This window comes from Oryctolagus cuniculus, chromosome 4, assembly GCF_964237555.1.
Source record: "Oryctolagus cuniculus chromosome 4, mOryCun1.1, whole genome shotgun sequence".
NCBI lineage: Eukaryota > Metazoa > Chordata > Mammalia > Lagomorpha > Leporidae > Oryctolagus > Oryctolagus cuniculus.
Window position 1 is genome coordinate 100,473,586 of NC_091435.1, and position 19,665 is coordinate 100,493,250.

Below are 19,665 nucleotides of genomic sequence, written 5' to 3' on the forward strand. Positions count from 1 at the left end.
CCAACCCACTGTTAAGGCACTTATACATAAAATATTTATAGAGCATAAAAGCAAGTGGTATGCTATATAACATGAAGGAATTACTTTATTTTAAAGGTCTAGAGAATAGAGAGAAGACTAAAGGAAGGATATACATTGTGTTTTAGCTTAGGCTACTAAAATATGGTTCTATAGATTGGTGGCTTACAAACAACAGAAATTTCTTACGGGTTTGGAGGCTATAAGTATGAGATCAGGGTGTCTGCATGGTTGGGTTCTCCTAAGGGCCCTCTTCCAGGTTGCAAATGGCTGACTTCTCATACCATTGCATGGAAAAAGGATAAGATAGTTCATTAGGGTCTCTTTTCTAAGGGCACTAATCCCATTCATGAGGGCTTCATCCTCTTGACCTATTGACTTTCCAAAGGTCCAATCTCCTAATACCATTTCAGTGGAGACCAGGATTTCAAAATGACCTTTAGGAGGACACAAACATTTAATCCATTGCAACTCACCTTGTTGGTTGGGAAAAAACTGGATACTTACTGAAAACCTAAACAAGGTGAAGAATTGCAAAGATAGTGATAATTAACCAAAAACTTCGAAAATAGGGTATGGGTGCTTGGAGCAGCAGTAAAGATCAAATTTGGGAAGGCCACATCCTATGTTAGTGAATTTTGAGTTTGAGTCCCAACTCTGCTTTCAATTCTAGTTTCTTGCTAGTGTGCACTCTGGGAGGCAGTGATGATAGCTTAAGTATTTGGGTTCCTGACACTCATATGGGAGACTGAATTCGGTTTCTGGCTCCTGGCTTCAGCCTGGCCCAGCACTTGCTGTTGCAGGCATTTAGTGAGTTCAACAACAGACGGAAGACATGTATCCTTCCTTTCTCTGTACTTTAAATAAATTAAAAAAAAATTAATTGGAAAATACATTTGATGAAAATTATTCTAATTCCTGATCTCAGCTTTGCTCTGAGGAGTAAAGCCAAAATTATCAATTGTTTCAATTGCAAAATTTTTCTTTTTTTTAATATTTATTTATTTGAAAGTCAGAGTTACACAGAGAGGAGAGGCAGAGGGAGAGAGAGGTCTTCCATCCGTTGGTTCATTCCCCAGATGGCCGCAACAGCCGGAACTGTGCCGATCCAAAGCCAGGAGCCAGGAGCTTCTTCCAGGTCTCCCACGTGGGTGCAGGGGCCCAAGGACTTGGGCCATCTTCTACTGCTTTCCCAGACCATAGAAGAGAACTGGATCAGAAGAGGAGTAGCCGGGACTAAAACTGGTGCCCATATGGAATGCCGGTGCTTCAGGTCAGGGTGTTAACCCAGTGCTCCACAGCGCCAGCCCCCTCAATTGCAATATTTTTCGATAGTGGACACCATCTGCCTAAGATATAAAAAACTAGAAAACTTCTGAGTTTTCATTAAAAGTATGTATTTTTCATTACATTTTTCATGAAATAAGTTACTCTGTATTTTTAACAAGAAAAAATAAAAGATTATCCAGGTAAGATTCATTTGCCTATCTAAAAACAAACAATAAACTTTCAAAAGTTGTGATAACACTAATTAAAACATCCGAATTAATTAAAAATGTCCCAAGTAATCACTTCTCTTAAATTAGATTAGGATATAATATTCCTGTTTTGCAAATGAGAAAGTTGTTTCTAGAATGAGAAAATTTCTTTTTACAAGTTCATTTTGGGTTCCAGTAGTCACCAGTTTAACTCCAATGTTACTAAAAAGAGAATGAAAAGGAAGTTCTGGTTACTGGTAATATGGCAAATATTCATCCAGAAAATTGCTTTTCAGATCAACAGTATGTATATTCTAAACACTCTGAAGAGTTCTTCTTTCTTAAAAAATATATTTATGTACTGGGGATGGCGCTATGGCATAGTAGGCTAAGCCTCCACCTGCAGTTCTGGCACCCCATGTGGACACAAGTTCATGTTCTAGCTGCTCCTCTTCTGATCCAGCTCTCTGCTTATGGCCTGGGAAAGCAGTGAAAGATGTCTCAAGTGCTTGAGCCTCTGCACTCACGTGGGAGACCCAGAAGAAGCTGCTGGCTCCTGGCTTCGGATAGGCCCAGCTCTGGCAGCTCCGGCCATTGTGGCCATTAGGGGAGTGAACCAGCGATGGAGGACCTTTCTCTGTCTTTCCCTTTCTCTCTCTGTAATCCTACCTCTCAACTAAACAATCTTTAAATAATAATAATAATAAAAAAACCTCACAAAGATTTATTTATTTGAGACGCAGAGTTAGAGAGAGAAGTCCTCCATTTGCTGGTTCACTCCCCAAATGGCTGCAGGACCTTCTTCCAGGTCTCCCACATGGGTGCAGGAGCTCAAGCATTTGGGCCATCTTCCACTGCCTTCCAGGTGCATTAGCAGGGAGCTGTGTTGGAAGCGGAGCAGCAGTGAGGACTTGAACTGGTGCCAATGAGGGATTCTGGCACCACTGGTGGAGGCTTAACCTAATATGCCACAGTGCTTGAAAGGTTCTTAAACTCTTCACATCTAAACTTTCAAACTGAATATACAGCTTCATAAAAACATGAAAATGACATGTGACTGCTTTTAACTTTGGGAATTTATATTTTAAGCCACAGACATGCACATCTTTTTCTCTTAGATTTGAATAGTGTCTTAAAATACTAATTTATGGGGACTGGTGCTGTGGTGCAGTGGGTTAAGCTGCCATCTAGAGTGTCAACATGCCATATAGGTGCCAATTTGAGTCCCAGCTGCTCCACTTCCTATCCAGCTCCCTACTAATGTGTCTGGGAAAACAGAGGAAGATGGCCAAAGTCCTTGGGCCTCTGTATCCATGGGGGAGCCTGGAAGAAACTCCTAGCTCCTGGCTTCAGCCTGGCCCAGCCCTGGCAATTGCAGCCGCTTGGGATTGAACCAGTGGATAAAAGATCTCTCCTTCTGTTTCTCCTTCTTTCTCTCTGTGACTCTGCCTTTCAAATGAATAAATCTTAAAAAATTAATCTATGGAAAATTAAATTAATACATAAAATATGTAAATCTATAAACTCAGTGCCATTAATAAAAGCTTTCTTGTGGCATCAGCATTGAGACTTAGTGGGTTAAGCTGCTGCCTGCAACTCTGGATCCCATTCAGATGCTGATTCAAGTCCCAGCTGCTCCACTTCTGATCCAGCTTCCCTGCTAATGTGCTTGGGAGAAACAGGCAAGATGGCCCAAGTTTTTGGGCTCTTGCCATCCACATGGGAGACCCTGAAGAAGCTCCTGGCTCCCAGTTTTGGCCTTGCCCAGTGCTGGCCACTGCAGCCATCTGTTGAGTGAACCAGCAAATAGATCTGTCTCTTCTTTTCTCTAATTATTACCTTCAAATTAGATAAATCTTTAAAAAAAATATGAAGGGGCCAGAATTGTGGCATAACAGGTTAAGCTGTGGCCTGTGACGCTGGAATCCCATATGGGCACCTGTTCAAGTCCTGGCTGCTCCACTTCTGATCTGGCTCCCCGCTAATACACCTGGAAAAGCAGTGAAAGTGCGTAAGCCCCTACACCCGCCTGAGAGAACCAGAAGCCCTGGCTTCAGCTTGGCCCAGCCTGGCTGTTTCTGCCATTTGGGGAGTGAACCACTGGATGGAAGAACTTTCTCTACCTCTCTCTCTGTAACTCTGCCTTTCAAGTAAATAAATCTCTTTTTTTAAGATTTATTTATTTATTTGAAAGGCAGAGTTACACAGAGAGAAGAGAAGCAGACACAGAGAGAGGTATTCCATCCGCTGGTTCAGCCCGAATCAGCTGCAATGGCTGGAGCTGTGCCGATCCAAAGCCAGGAGCCAGGAGCTTCTTCTGGGTCTCCCACGTGGGTGCAGGGGCCCAAGGACTTGTGCCATCTTCTACTGCTTTTCCAGGCCATTAGCAGAGAGCTGGATTGGAAGTGGAGCAGCCAGGTCATGAACCGGCGCCTATATGGGATGCTGGCGCTTCAGGCCAGGGTGTTAACCCACTGCACCACAGTGCCGGCCCTTCAAATAAATCTTAAAAAATTTCTTTTGATACCCTATCTTTAACATCATAAGTGAGGTTAAAAGTTACAGGCATAGGAATTTATATTACAAAATTTCAGTTTTAATTTATAGAAATGAAACTGTGTTAACAGTAGGGTAAATTCAACTGACTAAATTTGCTTCTCCATTGGAATTAACAGTTGACTTTATTTTTAATTCTTAATGAATATTGACTTTTTGGTAAGCCAATCTACTTCCCAAGAGGATTTGGCCATTTCATTTTTTTTAGCTTTTTCAAATGTACGTAACATATAGTGCTTTTTTTTTAGGCATTAAAGTTAATTACAGTAGTTTGGGAAACACAAACAGCTTGCAAAATGTAGTTAGGACACAACAAGGAAAATAACATTAATGGAAAAGTGTCAGGAATGAGCTTATTAGCTTTAATGTCTTATAAATAGATATAAAAATTAAGAATGTCAATTTTTATTTTTTAAAGATTTATTTATTTGAAAGTCAGAGTTACAAAGAGAAGGAGAGGCAGAAAGAGAGAGAGAGAGAGTCTTCCATCTACTGGTTCACTCCTCAATTAGCTGCAAAAGCCGGAGCTGCGCCGAATCAAAGCCAGGAGCCAGGAGCTTCTTCTGGGTCTCCCACGTGGGTGCAGGGACCCTAGGACTTGGGTCATCTCTTACTGCTTTCCCAGGCCATAGCAGAGAGCTGGTTCAGAAGTGGAGCATCCGGGACTCGAACCAGCGCCCATATGGGATGCCGGCACTGCAGGTGGCGGCTTTAACCACTATGCCACATTGCCGGCCCTTAATGTCAATTTTTAAAAAAATGCCTATTTATACTATACATGTAACAATTCAACAATCACCTGATCATAGGTGATAAATTTAGTGAAATGGAGATTTTGGTTAACATATGGGGCCGGCACTGTGGCGCAGTGGGTTAACGCCCTGGCCTGAACCGCTGGCATCCCATATGGGCGCCGGTTCCAGACCCGGCTGCTCCACTTCCAATCCAGCTCTCTGCTATGGCCTGGGAAAGCAGTAGAAGATGGCTCCAGTCCTTGGGCCCCTGCACCCACGTGGGAGACCCGGAGGAAGCTCCTGTCTCCTGGCTTTGGATCGGCGCAGCTCTGGCTGTTGCGGCCATCTGGGGAGTGAACCAGCAGATGGAAGACCCCTCTCTCTCTCTGCCTCTGTTCTCTCTTTGTAACTCTGTCAAATAAATAAATAAATCTTAAAAAAAATATATATGAAGACATTCAGAGAAATCCAAGAAAGGTGATTTAAAGTGGTAATGTTGGCAAAAATTTTATAAGTAGGAAGAGGGCTCTGAGTAGTGCATACTTTAAAGTTATGGAGATTAGAGGCATTGTGGTGTGGCATGTAAAGCTGCCACCTGTGACACTGGCATCTCATATGGGCACTCCTTTGTGTCCCCGCTGCTCCACTTCCAATACTGCTCCCTGTTAATGGCCCCAGAAAAGCTGTGAAGATGCCCAAGTTTTTGGGCTCCTACCATACATGTGGGAGACCTGGAATAAGCTCCTGGTTCCTAGCTTCGGCCTCGCCCAGCAGTGCCCACTGCAGCCATCTGTTGGGTGAACCAACAAATAGAAGATGGATCTCCTTGTCTCTCTTTCAAAATAGGTAACTCTTAAAAAAAAAAAAATTATAGAGGGGCCGGCATTGTGGCATAACAGGTTAAGCTGCCACCTGTGATGCTGACACCCCATTTCTGATCCAGCTCCCTGCTAACGGCCTAGGAAAACAGTGGGAGGTGGCCCAAGTGCTTGGGTCCCTGCACCCACATGGGAGACCCAGAAAAAGCTTCTGACTTCAGCCTGGCCCAGCCCCAGACACTGTGGCCATTTGGGGAGTGAACCAGTGGATGGAAGACCTCTCTCTGTAACTCTACCTTTTAAATAAATAAAATAATTATAGAGTACAGGGAAATCCTTTGGAATTCCAAAAGTAATAATTCATTGCAAGGGGAGATGAAAAAAAAAATGAGAAAAACAATGATGACCATCACTCAAGTTTACTGCTACCAAGAATTCTATTGTAGTGTTAATATCACCATAAGTTCAGGTAGTATTATTCTCAAATCAGAATTGATTCAAATCACAAAAGAATGCAGTGGAAATGGTTCTGAAGGGACAAAACAAAAACAAAAACCTCAGAAGTAGCTAAAAAATTTAGGAAGCTTTTTCAAGTGAAGCTCATTAAGCTAAAATTACATACAACTACTTCAATGACTTATGATCAACAGACTTATCTAAAAATTATTAATGGCAAAGTTTTTATGGGACAAACTGTCAGTATGATGTGACTGTATGTTGCAGATTCATCAAAAAGCACAGAATTATATGGTTCTAAAATTGATTTACATCTTGAGCAGTTTAATCACAATCTCTGATCTAATTATGAACACCTGATGAAACATAACTCAGTAAAATACAAACTAAAAAAAAAAAAAAGGGTATTACTTAATGTTTCCTGAAAATTAAATTCCTGAAGCTGGATGTGTATCAATAAGTATAAGCAACAGAATTATCAAGAAACCAGGTGAATAACTAGGTCAGAGTCACGAAAAACACACAGGAACAAAGGTTAATGTCGTATAGAGTAACGGCAACAAGACTGGGCTGTGAGCCAAATAACCTGAATTCCACTAACAGGTTATATGCCCTTGGTCTCAGGACCATCCAATTTTCTGTTTCTACAAAAAGCAGAAACCCAAGAGTTTAGATCAGTTGGTTTTTAAGACTCCCTTAAATCTAAACTTAAAATTTCAAGTCTCTGAGAAATGTTTGTGTAAGACAGCCCTACCAGGAATGTTAAAATTAGAAGGTCTGGGTTTCTAGGAACAGGTGTACACATAAAACAAGACAGATAAAAGTGAAAAGTTTTGACAATACTTGTTGCAGCTGTGATTTTCACAACAGAGACAATTCCCATGGTTTGTGAAGTGGGAAAACCACTGGTCATAAACTGGTCTTCTCAACTATATTGAATAACTGGACAATAATATTGTTAGCAGCAATGCTTGTTAAATTCAAGGGCAATGATATAAATGTCTTCTTGATACTGCTATTTCAGATGCTGTGACTAACTGCAGTTGAATTGTGCTCACCCCAAATCGATGTTAAGTCCCATCCCTTAGAATCTAACCATATCTGGTGATAGGATCACTATCAAGCTAAGATGAGGTCACTAGGAAGAGCCCTAGTATGACAAGTGTTCTTCTAAGAGGTATAGATCCTCTCTCACCACAGCCTTCAGAAGGATGCAACTCTACCAATATCTTGATTTTGAACTTCTGGTCTCCATAACATTATTAATAGATTTCTGCTATTTAAGCAATCCAGTAAGCAGTAAATTGTTAGGTAGCCCCAGGAAACTAATATAGATGCTAAACATTAGTTTAACACTATCAGAAGTAATTTATACATTATCATGCCAGTAACTCCTTAACTCTCAGATTTAACTATATTCGTATTCAGTGGGCTTCTTAGTCAATAATCTGACATCAGAAGTTTGGGCATGACTTTACAGTTGTGCAACTGAAAATGAAATGTAAAGGTGTTATGACTTAGCTATGAAATGGTTAAATTTTTTGTCCAATCCCTTACCATCTCCTCCTCACCCCAGTCTTAAATTATTCAACACATAGATAGGGGCTTAAAAAACAAGCCAAAAACAAAGACTGTTCTTCCTACCCTAATACTGGCCTGCTAGTGTTATTAAAAGATTCACACAGAGCGCACTGATTGCCTAGGGGATAATTACTGATGGGAATAGGACTATCAGTGGGCTTTATTACATATTATGTTGCACTTCAGTTCTGGCAGTGCAATAATTCAATGATTTCATACACATAAAACAGAGCTTGTCTTGAGTTTAAAAGTTAATAGCACCTATTGTTAAGGAAGGAAAACTGTAACTAGTTTCTTCCATACATCTGTTTTTTTCTAATTCATAAAATCAGAGCGCAAGAAACTGGATGGGTATTACCAAGAACGGTTAAAACTATGAACTACATGCAATTGAAAATACCATATTTAAGGTACAATTATACATTTGGCATTTAATTTAGCAATGCCAAAAAAACTGGGCAATTAAAAACTTATTAAAGGCAAATCTCATTGTCACGTTTAAAGTCATCCATTTTAACATCTCCAAAAAAAAGTTCAATTTATTATTTTACAAAAACATTATGAAAATCAAAATAAAGAGAAAAATTAGGTTGTCTCATGAACTGCAATGTGACTTATTAAATCCCTTTCATTTCCAAACCTCATCAAGCAATCACTACATTTATGAGGCAAATCAGCAGAATGCTTGAAATCTAGATGAATTTTAAGATCTTCAATCTGTCCTGTTGAATATTCACAATACTGACATAAATAAATTCCTTCAGATAAATGTGAATTTAAATGCTTGCAATATTCTAGCATACTTGAAAACCCTTTTCCACAGTCATCACAAACATGAGGAAATATTTTAGTATGTTCAATAGCGACGTGCCTGTTAACATTTGTATGAAGTCTACTCCGAAAACCACACACTTGACATACAAAGAAGTTCTTACATTTGTCAAAGGTAATTTTGCTTAGGAGGCTGTATTGTCCATGTTCTCCATTGTTATACTTATCACTCAACTCTATTAGCTTACAGGCATGCTCATTCACCACATGGCTATGCAAGTCCTCAGGATCATTAGTTTCATGTTCACAGAACTGACACAAATACTGCTCATCACAGCTGTGCTCCTGGAAATGCAGGTAGAGTTCACTGCTTGAGGAGAACTGTACATCACACTGCTCACACCAATAGAGGTGATCACTGAAGTGGGTGTCCGCAATATGTTGGCTGAGGTTTTCAAAAATTACTGTCTTATAATCACAGTATTTACAGATGTAGGGGTCCTCTTCATGCAATTTTGCATGCTCAATCAGAAGCATGTTGGTAGAGAAACTTTCCTTGCATACTCGACACACATTTGAATCAGTACGTTTATGCTTCAGGATCATATGTTGCTTTAAATCAGAAAAATATTTGCTGTTGAACTCACATAGTTCACATTTATAGAGGCCACTGCTATTAGCTCTCAGTAAAGGCCATTTCTGCTGGGCAGTCACATTCAAAGCTTGGCTCTTGTCAAGAATTTTACAAAGTTTTGCCGGTGGCTCCTCATCAGTTTGGTCTTGGAGACTTTCCGAGGAATTGTTTTCTGTCTCTATATCATAATCCTCAGAAATTGCATGTACTTCTACAGCAATTGGAACATCTTCAGCAGTGTGAACTTCTATAGGACTCTCCTCCTGAGTTTGCTGGTTAACAGATTCAGGTGAATCACACTCTTCATCACAAATTTCAACATCAGCAGATTTTTCTAAGAAATACAACAAACCCATTACTATATTGCTACTACCAAGTAAAATCTGTTAGATAAACACAATTGGGCAAAAAGATATTTACCGTTTGCAGTTTTTTTTTTTTTTTTTTCATTCATCTACACAATGCCAATGCTATTAACTAGTTTTGCTAACCTGTAGAAAAGCCAGTGTGGTCTAGAATTCTAAGTACAGGACTGGGAACCAGGTAGTTCTGATTTCTGTTTCTGGCTTTGATTCCATCTGTGAATTTTGGCAATTCATTTGCTGTCTCAGTATCAGAATCATCATCTGTAAAAAGAGATTTGGAAAAACACATCTATCACATCAAGTATTAGCTATTACAAAACAAGGCACAAATTATTTTTAATATAATTTTAAATTCCAATAGGAAGAAAGGATATATATTTAGCCACGAAAAAGAGATATCAGCTGTATATTCCAAACACAGAAAATCTCCCCAAATAACCAACTGCCTTTGCCTCTGTGCCCAAATGGACTAGAATACTGTTTTTGAAGTTATTTAGGATGTTATGTCTATAAATTACTGAGCCTGGGTAGACACTGGTACAACAGGCTCACCACTGCTTGGGACACCTGCATCCTATAACAGAGTGCCAGTTTAACTTCTGGCTACTCCAGTTCTGATCCTGTTAATGCAAGCTGAAGAGAGCCCCTGCAACCTATACGGGAAACCCAGATGGAGTTCTGGGCTCCTGGCTTTGGCCAGGCCCAGCCCTGGCTGTTGCTGGCATTTGGGTAGTGAACCAGTAGACAGAAGGGCTCTTTCTTTTAGTAGTTGAAAATAAACAAACTTTACAATGACCAAAGTAACACATCATTATTGTTACTAAAATCCATATTTTATCTACATTTCCTTTGCCAGTTTTTACCCATTATCTAGCTGTTCCCACCCAAAATACATATTACATTAACTCTCATGTCTCTCTAGGCTACTGTCAGCTAGGACAGTTTCCCACTATCCTTGCTTTTGATGACTTCTCACAGGTCTGAGGATCACTTGTCATGTATTTTGTAAGAAGCTCCACTAACTGAATGTTTACGTTTCTTTTCCCCCTCAGGATTAGACTAGAAGTATGGGTCAATGGGAAGTAGAGCAGGCAGGTAATCTACCATTTTTATCACCTCCTATCAAGATTACACACCATCAACAAGATTTGTGATTGTTGTAACTGCTGATGCTGTCTCCAATCAACACTGCAGTTTGTTTTCCCTACTCTACCTTTTGGAAGGAAATCATTATGTGCAGCCCACAATTAAGGAGTGGAGAGTTATGTTCCACCTCAAGAATGGAGTATCTACAAAAATTATTTGAAATTCTTCTGTGTGAGTTTTCTCTTCCCTCCTATTTATTTATTCAATCCCTCCTATTCATTTATTTAATCATTTATTCAATCAGGTTTGATATTTATTTTATACGTTGGGTTATAACTTAAAAAACAATTTTTTCTCATCTGGTTTCAGCTTTGGCTGTTAGGAGCTTCTTCAGTTGGTTTTGGGTTCATTCAATACAACCTGATCATGTTTGCATGTTTTGTTTTGGGATTTTTTTTAAGCACTTCCTTATTTTCCAGCACTACAAGATTGTCCAGGCTCATCCTGTATATTTTCTACCTCAGGTCTAAAATCAATTTTTCCATGAGGAGCTCTAGTTCCATTTATTGAATAACTGTATTAGAAACCAAGATATAGGCACAAAATGTGCTCGCTGCTATTGGTATGTTCTTTCTTTCAGTTTCTCTCAGCTAACAGGAAAAAGTGTGAGTGTGTATGTGTGCATTATCTCTTCAGTAAGCTAAACATGAATTCATATCAAGGCCTCTGACCTTATGTTTTATGTTTCTGTGCTTCTAAGAGGAGCCTAAGGGAACTGGAAGTATCAATGGTTGCAGAGGAGAAAAGTACAGGTTTTCATTGACCTAATGCTCTAGAAATGTCAGTAGAAAGTGCAAGATTGAAAAAGACCATGCCACACTCTGTTCTTGCCTTGTATAAGCCCTCCAGACTGAGAGGAAGAACCGTGCTTATTAACACCATTCTTTATCTTTCACCATCAAGGTGCCCAACTCTGGATCATTCCTGCTTTGCCAATTCTGAGCCAACTAAAACAGGTTTAGGAGAGTGTGGTTTTTATTTATATGTCTGAAATAATGCTAAAAATTATTTTGTTTTCTTATATTCTAACTAATATATAAGCAGTTGTTTGTTTTGAAATCCTCAATTACATTTTACCCATATCTTCAAATAGGGGAAAATATGTAAAAGTAATTTGAAGAAAAATATTTTGGAGAATATTAGTTATACCTTTGTTGTCAAAATATTTTAAGTCTGGCTGTCTCATAGAACAGACGCTATAACAATGATCAGAAAAAATTCCATTAAATCCATCTGCAATTCGGCTTATTCCAGAAGAATCTGAACATAAAACAAAATGAAAAAATTCAAGTACAATAAACACACACATTTAGTAAGCCATCCCGCCATCAAACATACAGATTTTCATAATTTTAATTATTGTATCTATAAGGAAAGTATATTTGTCTAAATTTTTAAAGCATTTTCATTTCAGATCTAATATTGACACTAAGCTTTTAAAGAGCCACAGATGAACACACTTTAAAATGTAACTTTGGGGGCCAGCACTGTGGCATAGGGGGTAAAGCAACCGCCTGCAGTGCCAGTATTCCATATGGGCACCAGTTCAAGTCCCTGCTGCTCCACTTCCGATCCAGCTCTCTATGGCCCAGGAAAGCAGTAGAAGATGGCCCAAGTCCTAGGGTCCCTTCACCCACGTGGGAGACCCAGAAGAAGCTCCTGGTTTCAGATCAGCACAGCTCTGGTCATTTGCACCATTTGGGGAGTGAACCAGTAGATGGAAGACTTCTTTCTCCCTCTCCCTCTGACTCTCCATAACTCTACCTTTCAAATAATCAATCTTTTATATATATATATAACTGAGGGGCCATTGCTGTGGCACAGTGGGGTAAAGCCCTGGCCTGCAGTGCTAGCATCCCATGTGGGTACCAGTTTGAGTCCTAGCTGCTCCACTTCTGATCCAGCTCCCTGCTAATGCGCCTGGGAAAGCAGTGGAGGATGGCCCAAGTGCTTGGCCCCTGCACCCATGTGGGAGACCTGAAAGAAGCTCCTGGCTCCTAGCTTTGGCCTGGCCCAGCCTTGGTTATTGCAACCATTTGGAGAATGAAACAATGGATAGAAGTCCTCTCTCTCTGTCTCTGCCTCTCTCTGTAACCTTGCCTTTCAAATAAATAAAATAATTAAATATATATATATAAAACTTTGAAACATACAAGGATATATTTGTCTTATAATTAGAATATCACAAAATATAAATATGATAAACACTGTGTTAGCTATACAAACAGAGAATTACCAGAAGATATGCCACAAATACAGGGAAAACATAACATATAGTATTCAACTCTGACTAAAATCTTGACTGGGAAGGACCAGAAAGTAGTGAACCAGACTTAAATTTCCTCAGATATAAAGAACAGGTAGGTTAGGAGACTAACAGGTGTGCCTGAGATGTACCACGTATGTGTACAGGAGGTGTATTACAGATGATCAATAAGATCCCTTTTCTCATAATGTCAAGACAGCAGAACCAACCTCAATCACAAAAAATGAAAGTTTCTTTTTTTTTTTTTTTTTTTTATTTTTTGACAGGCAGAGTGGACAGTGAGAGAGAGAGACAGAGAGAAAGGTCTTCCTTTGCAGTTGGTTCACCCTCCAATGGCCGCCGCGGCCGGCGCGCTGCGGCCGGCGCACCATGCTGATCCGATGGCAGGAGCCAGGAGCCAGGTGCTTTTCCTGGTCTCCCATGGGGTGCAGGGCCCAAGCACCCAGGCCATCCTCCACTGCCCTCCCTGGCCACAGCAGAGAGCTGGCCTGGAAGAGGGGCAACCGGGACAGAATCCGGCGCCCCAACCGGGACTAGAACCCGGTGTGCCGGCGCCGCTAGGCGGAAGATTAGCCTAGTGAGCCGCGGCGCCGGCCATAATTTCTTTTTTTTAAAAAAAGATTTATTTTTATTTACTTGAAAGACATAGTTACAGAGACAGAGACACAGAAAAAGAGAAGTCTTCCATCTGCTGGTTCACTTCCCAAATGGCCGCAATGGCCAGAGCTGAGTCAATCTGAAATCAGGAGCCAGGAGCTTCTTCTGGGTTTCCCACACGGGTGCAGGGGCTCAAAGACTTGGGCCATCTTCAACTGTTTTCCCAGGGCATAGCAGAAAGCTGGATCCAAAGTGAAGCAGCTGGGACTAGAACTGGCGCCCACATGGGATGCTGGCACTGCAGGCTGGGGCTTTAACCCACTGCACCACTGAAAATAACGTACAAGAGAAGTCTCACCTTTTCCCCCTCTCCCCTAACAATGCAAACTTGTTTCACTGAGGTATCTTAAGCACAGCTTGAGAATCAGATAGGCTACATGAGAAAGCAACCATGGAGGTGGACATTTGGTTGGTGTGTAGGATGCCAGTTGAGATTCCTGTTTCCCATACTGGAGTACCTGAGTTCCAATCCTAGCTCTGCTCAATTCCAGCTTCCTGCTGGTGTACATCCTGGGAAGCAGCCAAGTGATGGCTCAAGTGGTTGAGTTCCTGCCACCCATGAGGGAGACCCAGATTGAGTTCCTACCTCCCAGTTCTTGTCTGGCCCAATCCTGGCTATTTCAGTTATTTGGGGAGTAAACTAGAACTCATTTTGTCTCTAGCTCCCTCTGCTGCTCAAACAAATAAATATTTTAAATGAGACAATTATTATTTAAAAAAAATAACCTTGACTGTCTAACTTTAAATATCTATAAGTCTGAAGGAGGGTACTTGGTACAGCAGTTAAGAGGCCACATTAAATGCCCACATTCCATCAGAGTGCCTGGGTTCAAGTTTCAGCTTCCTGCTAACATACACATTGGGAGGCCGTGGTGATGGCTCAAGTACTTGGGTCCCTGCCACCCATATGTGAGATACAGACTGAATCCCCTGCTTCTGGCTTCAGCCTTGTTCAGTCCCACTGTTTTGGGCATTTAGGGTGTGAATAAGCAAATGGAAAACCTCTCTTGGTCTGTCTCTCTCTGCCTTTCAAACACATTAAAATATTTTTAAAAAAATTTTTTAAATAAAATAATATATGTAAAGTTCCGATGTGAGCTTAGCACATGGACAATGAGAAATATATATTAGGAAATCTATTTAAATTGTTCTCTTACCTAAAAATTGATCCAGACATTTAAATCTCATCTGATCATTTATGAGAAAGTAGATGGATTCCACAACTTTAAAATAACTCAGTTATATACTGACCTGAATAACGAGAAGGGTGTAAAGTCTTCCTTTTTCTTTTTTTAGGATACTCATTCATATCTTTTCAATCTAAAAAATGAAAAAAACATGTAGCAAGTCACAATTAACAACTGTTGATATAGTTATAAAAATTATTTCTAAGTGAAGAATTTATAGGCAATAGGAAATATGTGTGCCATGTGAAAATCTACCTTATAATAGAAATTTTGGATTACTTTCCCAGTCAAGTTTAAATGCAGAACTTTTGTTTGTTTTCTTGTACTTCCCAAAATACTATGACTAATTAAAAAAAAAAAATGCTTGAGGCCCAGGACTGTCCTTGTGATTGATCTCCTGTAACCTGCCATGGGACCTAGAAAAGACTGGCAAGGTCAGGCTCCTCCTTGCTCTGCCTGGGTTTTTAGTGTTGATGTAATCGTGAGAACTGGATAGTTCCAAATAACAGTAAACTTTATACTTAAATTATTATTATTATATATAAAAAAACCCATAATGCCTATAGCACCACATTAATATTAGGTTTAATAGGGAAATGGTGTTGTGGTGCAGCAGGTTAGGCTGCTGCCTGAGACATATGAGTGTCCTGACTGCTCCACTTTCTTTCTTTCTTTTTTTTTTTTTGATAGGCACAGTGGACAGTGAGAGAAAGAGACAGAGAGAAAGGTCTTCCTTTGCCGTTGGTTCACCCTCCAATGGCCGCCGCACTGCGCTGATCCGATGGCAGGAACCAGGTGCTTCTCCTAGTCTCCCATGGGGTGCAGGGCCCAAGGACTTGGGTCATCCTCCACTGTACTCTCGGGCCATAGCAGAGAGCTGGCCTGGAAGAGGGGCAACTGGGACAGAATCCGGCGCCCCGACCGGGACTAGAACCCGGTGTGCCAGCGCTGCAAGGCTTGGCGCCGGCCCCTGCTCCACTTTCAATCCAGCTCCCTGCTAATGTACCTTGAAAAGCAGCAGCAGATGGCCTAAGCACTTGGGGCCCTGTACCCACATGGGAGACCTGGGTGGAATTCCAGTCTCCTGGCTTGCAGCTATTTGGGGAATAAACCAACAGACAGAGACACTTTCTCTCTCTGCATCTCCCTCCATCTCTGCAACTCTGCCTTTCAAATAAATAAATGAAAAGTCTTATAGGCATATTTCCTACAACTGGGAATATTTTCATACAGAAGATACATTTCCTTAAAAAATACTGTCACAAATCTGTATTGGCCCCATGGCTTCCAGGAAAACTAGCATTGACACACAGAATCTCAAAATATAATTTAAAAAAATTCCTTTTTTATATAATCACATTAAATATTCTACTTTGAACAGAACAGGTATAGTAACTACTTTATGATTAAATGCCAATGAACTGTTAAAAATTAACTAGTTTCACCACATTTTACTTACTTGGTATAATTCTTAATTCTGTAGTGAGAAAAAAAAACGAATTACAGGGAAGTGTCCTCATATGGTAAAAAATGCCTGTAAGTAAACCATGACAGAAATTATATCAACAAAAATGTGGCTCATTTCCAAGATTCAGGAATATCATGGTACCAGACCTTTAGTCAGCTGGAAAGTTATACAGAATGAATTCAGGTATAATATTATTTTGAATATATTATACTTACTAGTAAAAATTGTATATGTTGCTAAGTATGTGTTACATGCAAACTTTTCTTATTTTTTGGAAATCAAATTTACCTTCTAAAGCTAAATCTTGACACCAAAATAGGAATATAAATTTGCATAATTTATTCAGCTATAAGGAAAAATAGGTACATGAAAGCAAACATTAAGTCTAAGACTTTTCACTGTTAAGATTCTCGTAGATTTAATAACACAAGTTAAAATAACAATAATTTACTGAACATCTATTATGCACTCATATAGTAATAAGACAGTGTTTTTTCAGTTCATTAAGCATTCTTCTAATCCTTATTCTATTTCATCATCACAACAATCCTATGGGGTACCCAAAGGAACTTCTACCAAACCCACCTCATTTTTACCGATGAGGAAACAGATTCAGTGAAAGCCAAGTCAACAAAGTGGCAGAACCAGGAATGAAAACTCATGTCTTCGGACTCCTGAGCATTTTACGTATGTAAATCTTCACTGCTAAGCACTGCCCCAGCAAGTTACATTTTGCTTTCAGTTCTTACTTCGTCACCAGTTGTGATGAAGGGAAGAGAATCACCTAAAGAAACTGACAACCATGAGATTAACAGAAATGTTGTGATATGCTTCACACTTCATGTTCTACCTGTGTTAAAAGTATAGAGGGGCCAGTGCTGTGGCATAGTGGGTAAAGCCACCACCTTGAATGCTGGCATCCCATATAGGCGCCTGTTCGAGTACTGGCTGCTCTACTTCTGATCCAGCGCTCTGCTATGGTGTGGGAAAGCAGTAGATGTCCCAAGTCCTTAGGTCCCTGTACCCACGTAGGAGACTTGGAAGAAGCTCTTGGCTCCTAACTCGAGATTGGCTTAGCTCTGGCCATTGCAGCCATCTGGGGAGTGTACCAGTGGAAGACTTGTCTCTCTCTGTCTGCCTCTATCTCTCTGTGACTCTGTTTTTCAAATAAACAATATTTAAAAAATAAACTGAAAAGAAGGGGGGGGGGTCGATGCTATGATGCAGTGCGTTAAAGTGCTAGCCTGCAGTAGGCATTCCATATGGGTGCTGATTCGAGTCTTGGGTGCTCCACTCTCAACCCAGCTCCCTGCTAATGTGTCTGGGAAGGCAGTGGAGGATGGCCCAAGTCCCTGGGCCCCTGCACCCACGTGGGACACCAAGAAACTCCTGGCTCTTATAGGCATCTGGGGAGTAAACCAATGGATGGAAAACCTCTTTCTATCTCTACCTCTCTCTGTAACTCTGCCTTTCAAATAAATAAAATAAATCCTTCTTAAAAAAAAAAGCATCAAGAAGACACTAAAAACTGTTATTTTTTCAGAATACATTTCAATTTCTTTAGGGCTTGAATAAGAAAGAGGAAATCAAGCATGTATTAAAACCAGTGTTGTAAGCCAGCCAGGACTCAAACTGTGAAGTGATAGAAAAGTAGGACCACCGATCATAGAGGGTTCAACTCCTACTTAAGTCAAAACAACATTGAAAAATGCTTATTAGACCTCCTTTCAGCACAGTAGTAAGATGCCCCTCCAGAGCAAAACTGCTAACCACTCTTCACTTCACCAAACATTTTTATGTACCTTTTGCATGCATAATCAACACGTTTGGCATTTTACTCATACACCCTATGCACATAACATGCTACTACTGCAGGAATATCAGAAGATTAAAACATAACAAAAATAGAATCCATTCACCCACTGTTCATTTTGTTGTATATTATCTAGACTTTTTCCTATGCTTTTATTTTTACTTTTTTTATTTTACTTTTTCCTATGAGTTTATATTTTAAACTTACAAAATATGGCATCATCCCACAGGAAACTTTTTTTTTAAGCACCTTACACAATACACGCCAGCCTCTGTCATTTTTGTTTTCTAAGGTTTCATATATTTATTCCTGAGCCAACCCAACTAGTTACGGCCCCAACCAAATATGTACGGTTGTCCAGGTATGTCATTTAAAACACACACACACACACACACAAGAATATATATACACAAAAAACACAATACCCATGATAGTGTTTATCAAATCACTGAACCTTTTATAGGCCTTTCAGGCAACGTGGTCTTTCTTCCTAACATGTATAGTAAGTCTTCGCAAAAAAAAAAAAAAAAAAAAGGCACATTTTAAACGAGTTAACAGGGCTAAAGTTTCCTTTTCATCCTAATAAAAGTATATATTTTCTAGATTTTAAAAGAAACAAAACATAAAAATGGCTGCATAGGAGCTTCAACTAGAGCCCTCCACATGTCAGCGAATGTACTGAAAATACCTGGTCAAATATTCGAATAGCTACTGTTCAGGCACGACTCTATTATCTCTTTGCAGAAATAAGCTTCTTCAAAGGACTCGTGTCCCTAGGCCCTACTTGAAAGCAAAACCAGAAAGGGCTTAAAAGCACCCGAGCGAGAGGGGAGTCTCTGGGTGGCAGGGCCGATGCCCGCTTCCCGCGGCGACAACTTGCGGAGCGCAGCGGGCTGCGGCGCGGGAGGGCCGCGAAGCCGCCGGGCAGTGCCGGGGGCCAGCGTGGCACCCTAGGGCGGCCGGAGCCCAGAGGCCCAAGCTCAGCTGCCCTCCACCGGGCCCGGCAGGAGTCGCCCGGACCAGTAGCCGCCAGCCCAGCGCCACGCACCCGCCTCGCCGGGCCTGCGACTGACGGCCAGAGCTGAGGGCACGCTGAAGCCCCGACCCCAAGGGAGCTGTAAGGAAAGCAGCAGCTGAGAGCCGAGGCGAGGTGGGGCCGAGGCGTCCTTCGCCGGGCCTGGAACTGCCTTCGGGATGGGGGAGGGGAAGCCCTCCCGCCGTAAAACGAAGACAGGGTTTCAGTTTCAAACAAGCCATCCGGTCTTTCCAGCCCTCTCCCGTCGGGAGATGCGCCCGCACGCCTGCGTCCCCTGCAGCGGTCTAGCGCCCAGTCCGCCCGCTCCTCCCTCACACTCACCAGTGCCTGCGGGCCCGCCAGGCCGGTCCGGGCGTAGCTCTGAGGGGCGGTGCGGCCTTACCCGCGGGCGCAAGGCGGCGGGCGCACGGCGGCGGCGCTCTGGCTCTCGCGCTCCCGGGCACTCAGCCGGGCCAGCCCCTCTCCTTTGCGCGCGCCCCACGCCCTGTCCGCCAGGCCCCAGCTCCGCGGCCGCACTCACTGCCTCGTTCCGCGCCTGCGCCGCGCACCTCAGGGGCCCGCCGAAAGGGCGGGGAGGTGACGAGGTGAGTTGGGGGCAGGGGACCGGGCTGCGCGGCCACACGGCACACCGGGCTTGGGAGGGACCACCGGCCGGCAGCCCCGGGGGTGGCCCCGAGGCCC

At 41.6% G+C, this 19,665-nt stretch overlaps 2 protein-coding genes across 7 annotated transcripts in view; one reads left to right on the forward strand and one right to left on the reverse strand.

Annotated features, from left to right (window-relative positions):
- Window positions 1-6,022: 6,022 nt before the first annotated feature.
- On the reverse strand, window positions 6,023-19,490 carry ZNF639 (zinc finger protein 639). Of its 4 annotated transcripts, none has more exons than XM_008266534.4 (7): window positions 19,306-19,444; window positions 16,721-16,928; window positions 16,127-16,201; window positions 14,732-14,800; window positions 11,707-11,817; window positions 9,538-9,672; window positions 6,023-9,380 (listed from the first exon to the last, which is right to left on the reverse strand). In XM_008266534.4, exons 4-7 carry the CDS (start codon window positions 14,787-14,789, stop codon window positions 8,227-8,229), a joined length of 1,458 nt encoding a protein of 485 aa, XP_008264756.1. In that variant the 5' UTR covers window positions 14,790-14,800; window positions 16,127-16,201; window positions 16,721-16,928; window positions 19,306-19,444; the 3' UTR covers window positions 6,023-8,226. The 4 variants fall into 4 exon arrangements, with proteins under 4 accessions (XP_008264756.1, XP_008264757.1, XP_069928582.1 ...); XM_008266535.4 differs by having other exon boundaries at window positions 16,721-16,919; window positions 19,306-19,440; XM_070072481.1 differs by lacking the exon at window positions 16,127-16,201 and having other exon boundaries at window positions 16,721-16,919; window positions 19,306-19,490.
- Window positions 19,003-19,665, forward strand: part of LOC138849333 (microtubule cross-linking factor 1-like) — a 67,516-nt gene continuing 66,853 nt past the window's right edge. For all 3 annotated transcript variants that reach the window (XR_011388043.1, XR_011388044.1, XM_070072484.1), the window contains exon 1: window positions 19,003-19,568. Coding sequence is in view for 1 of the 3 variants with exons in the window: in XM_070072484.1 (XP_069928585.1) it covers window positions 19,143-19,568 (426 nt within the window). In the remaining 2 variants the exon portion in view is untranslated. The remainder of the gene's footprint in view (window positions 19,569-19,665) is intronic.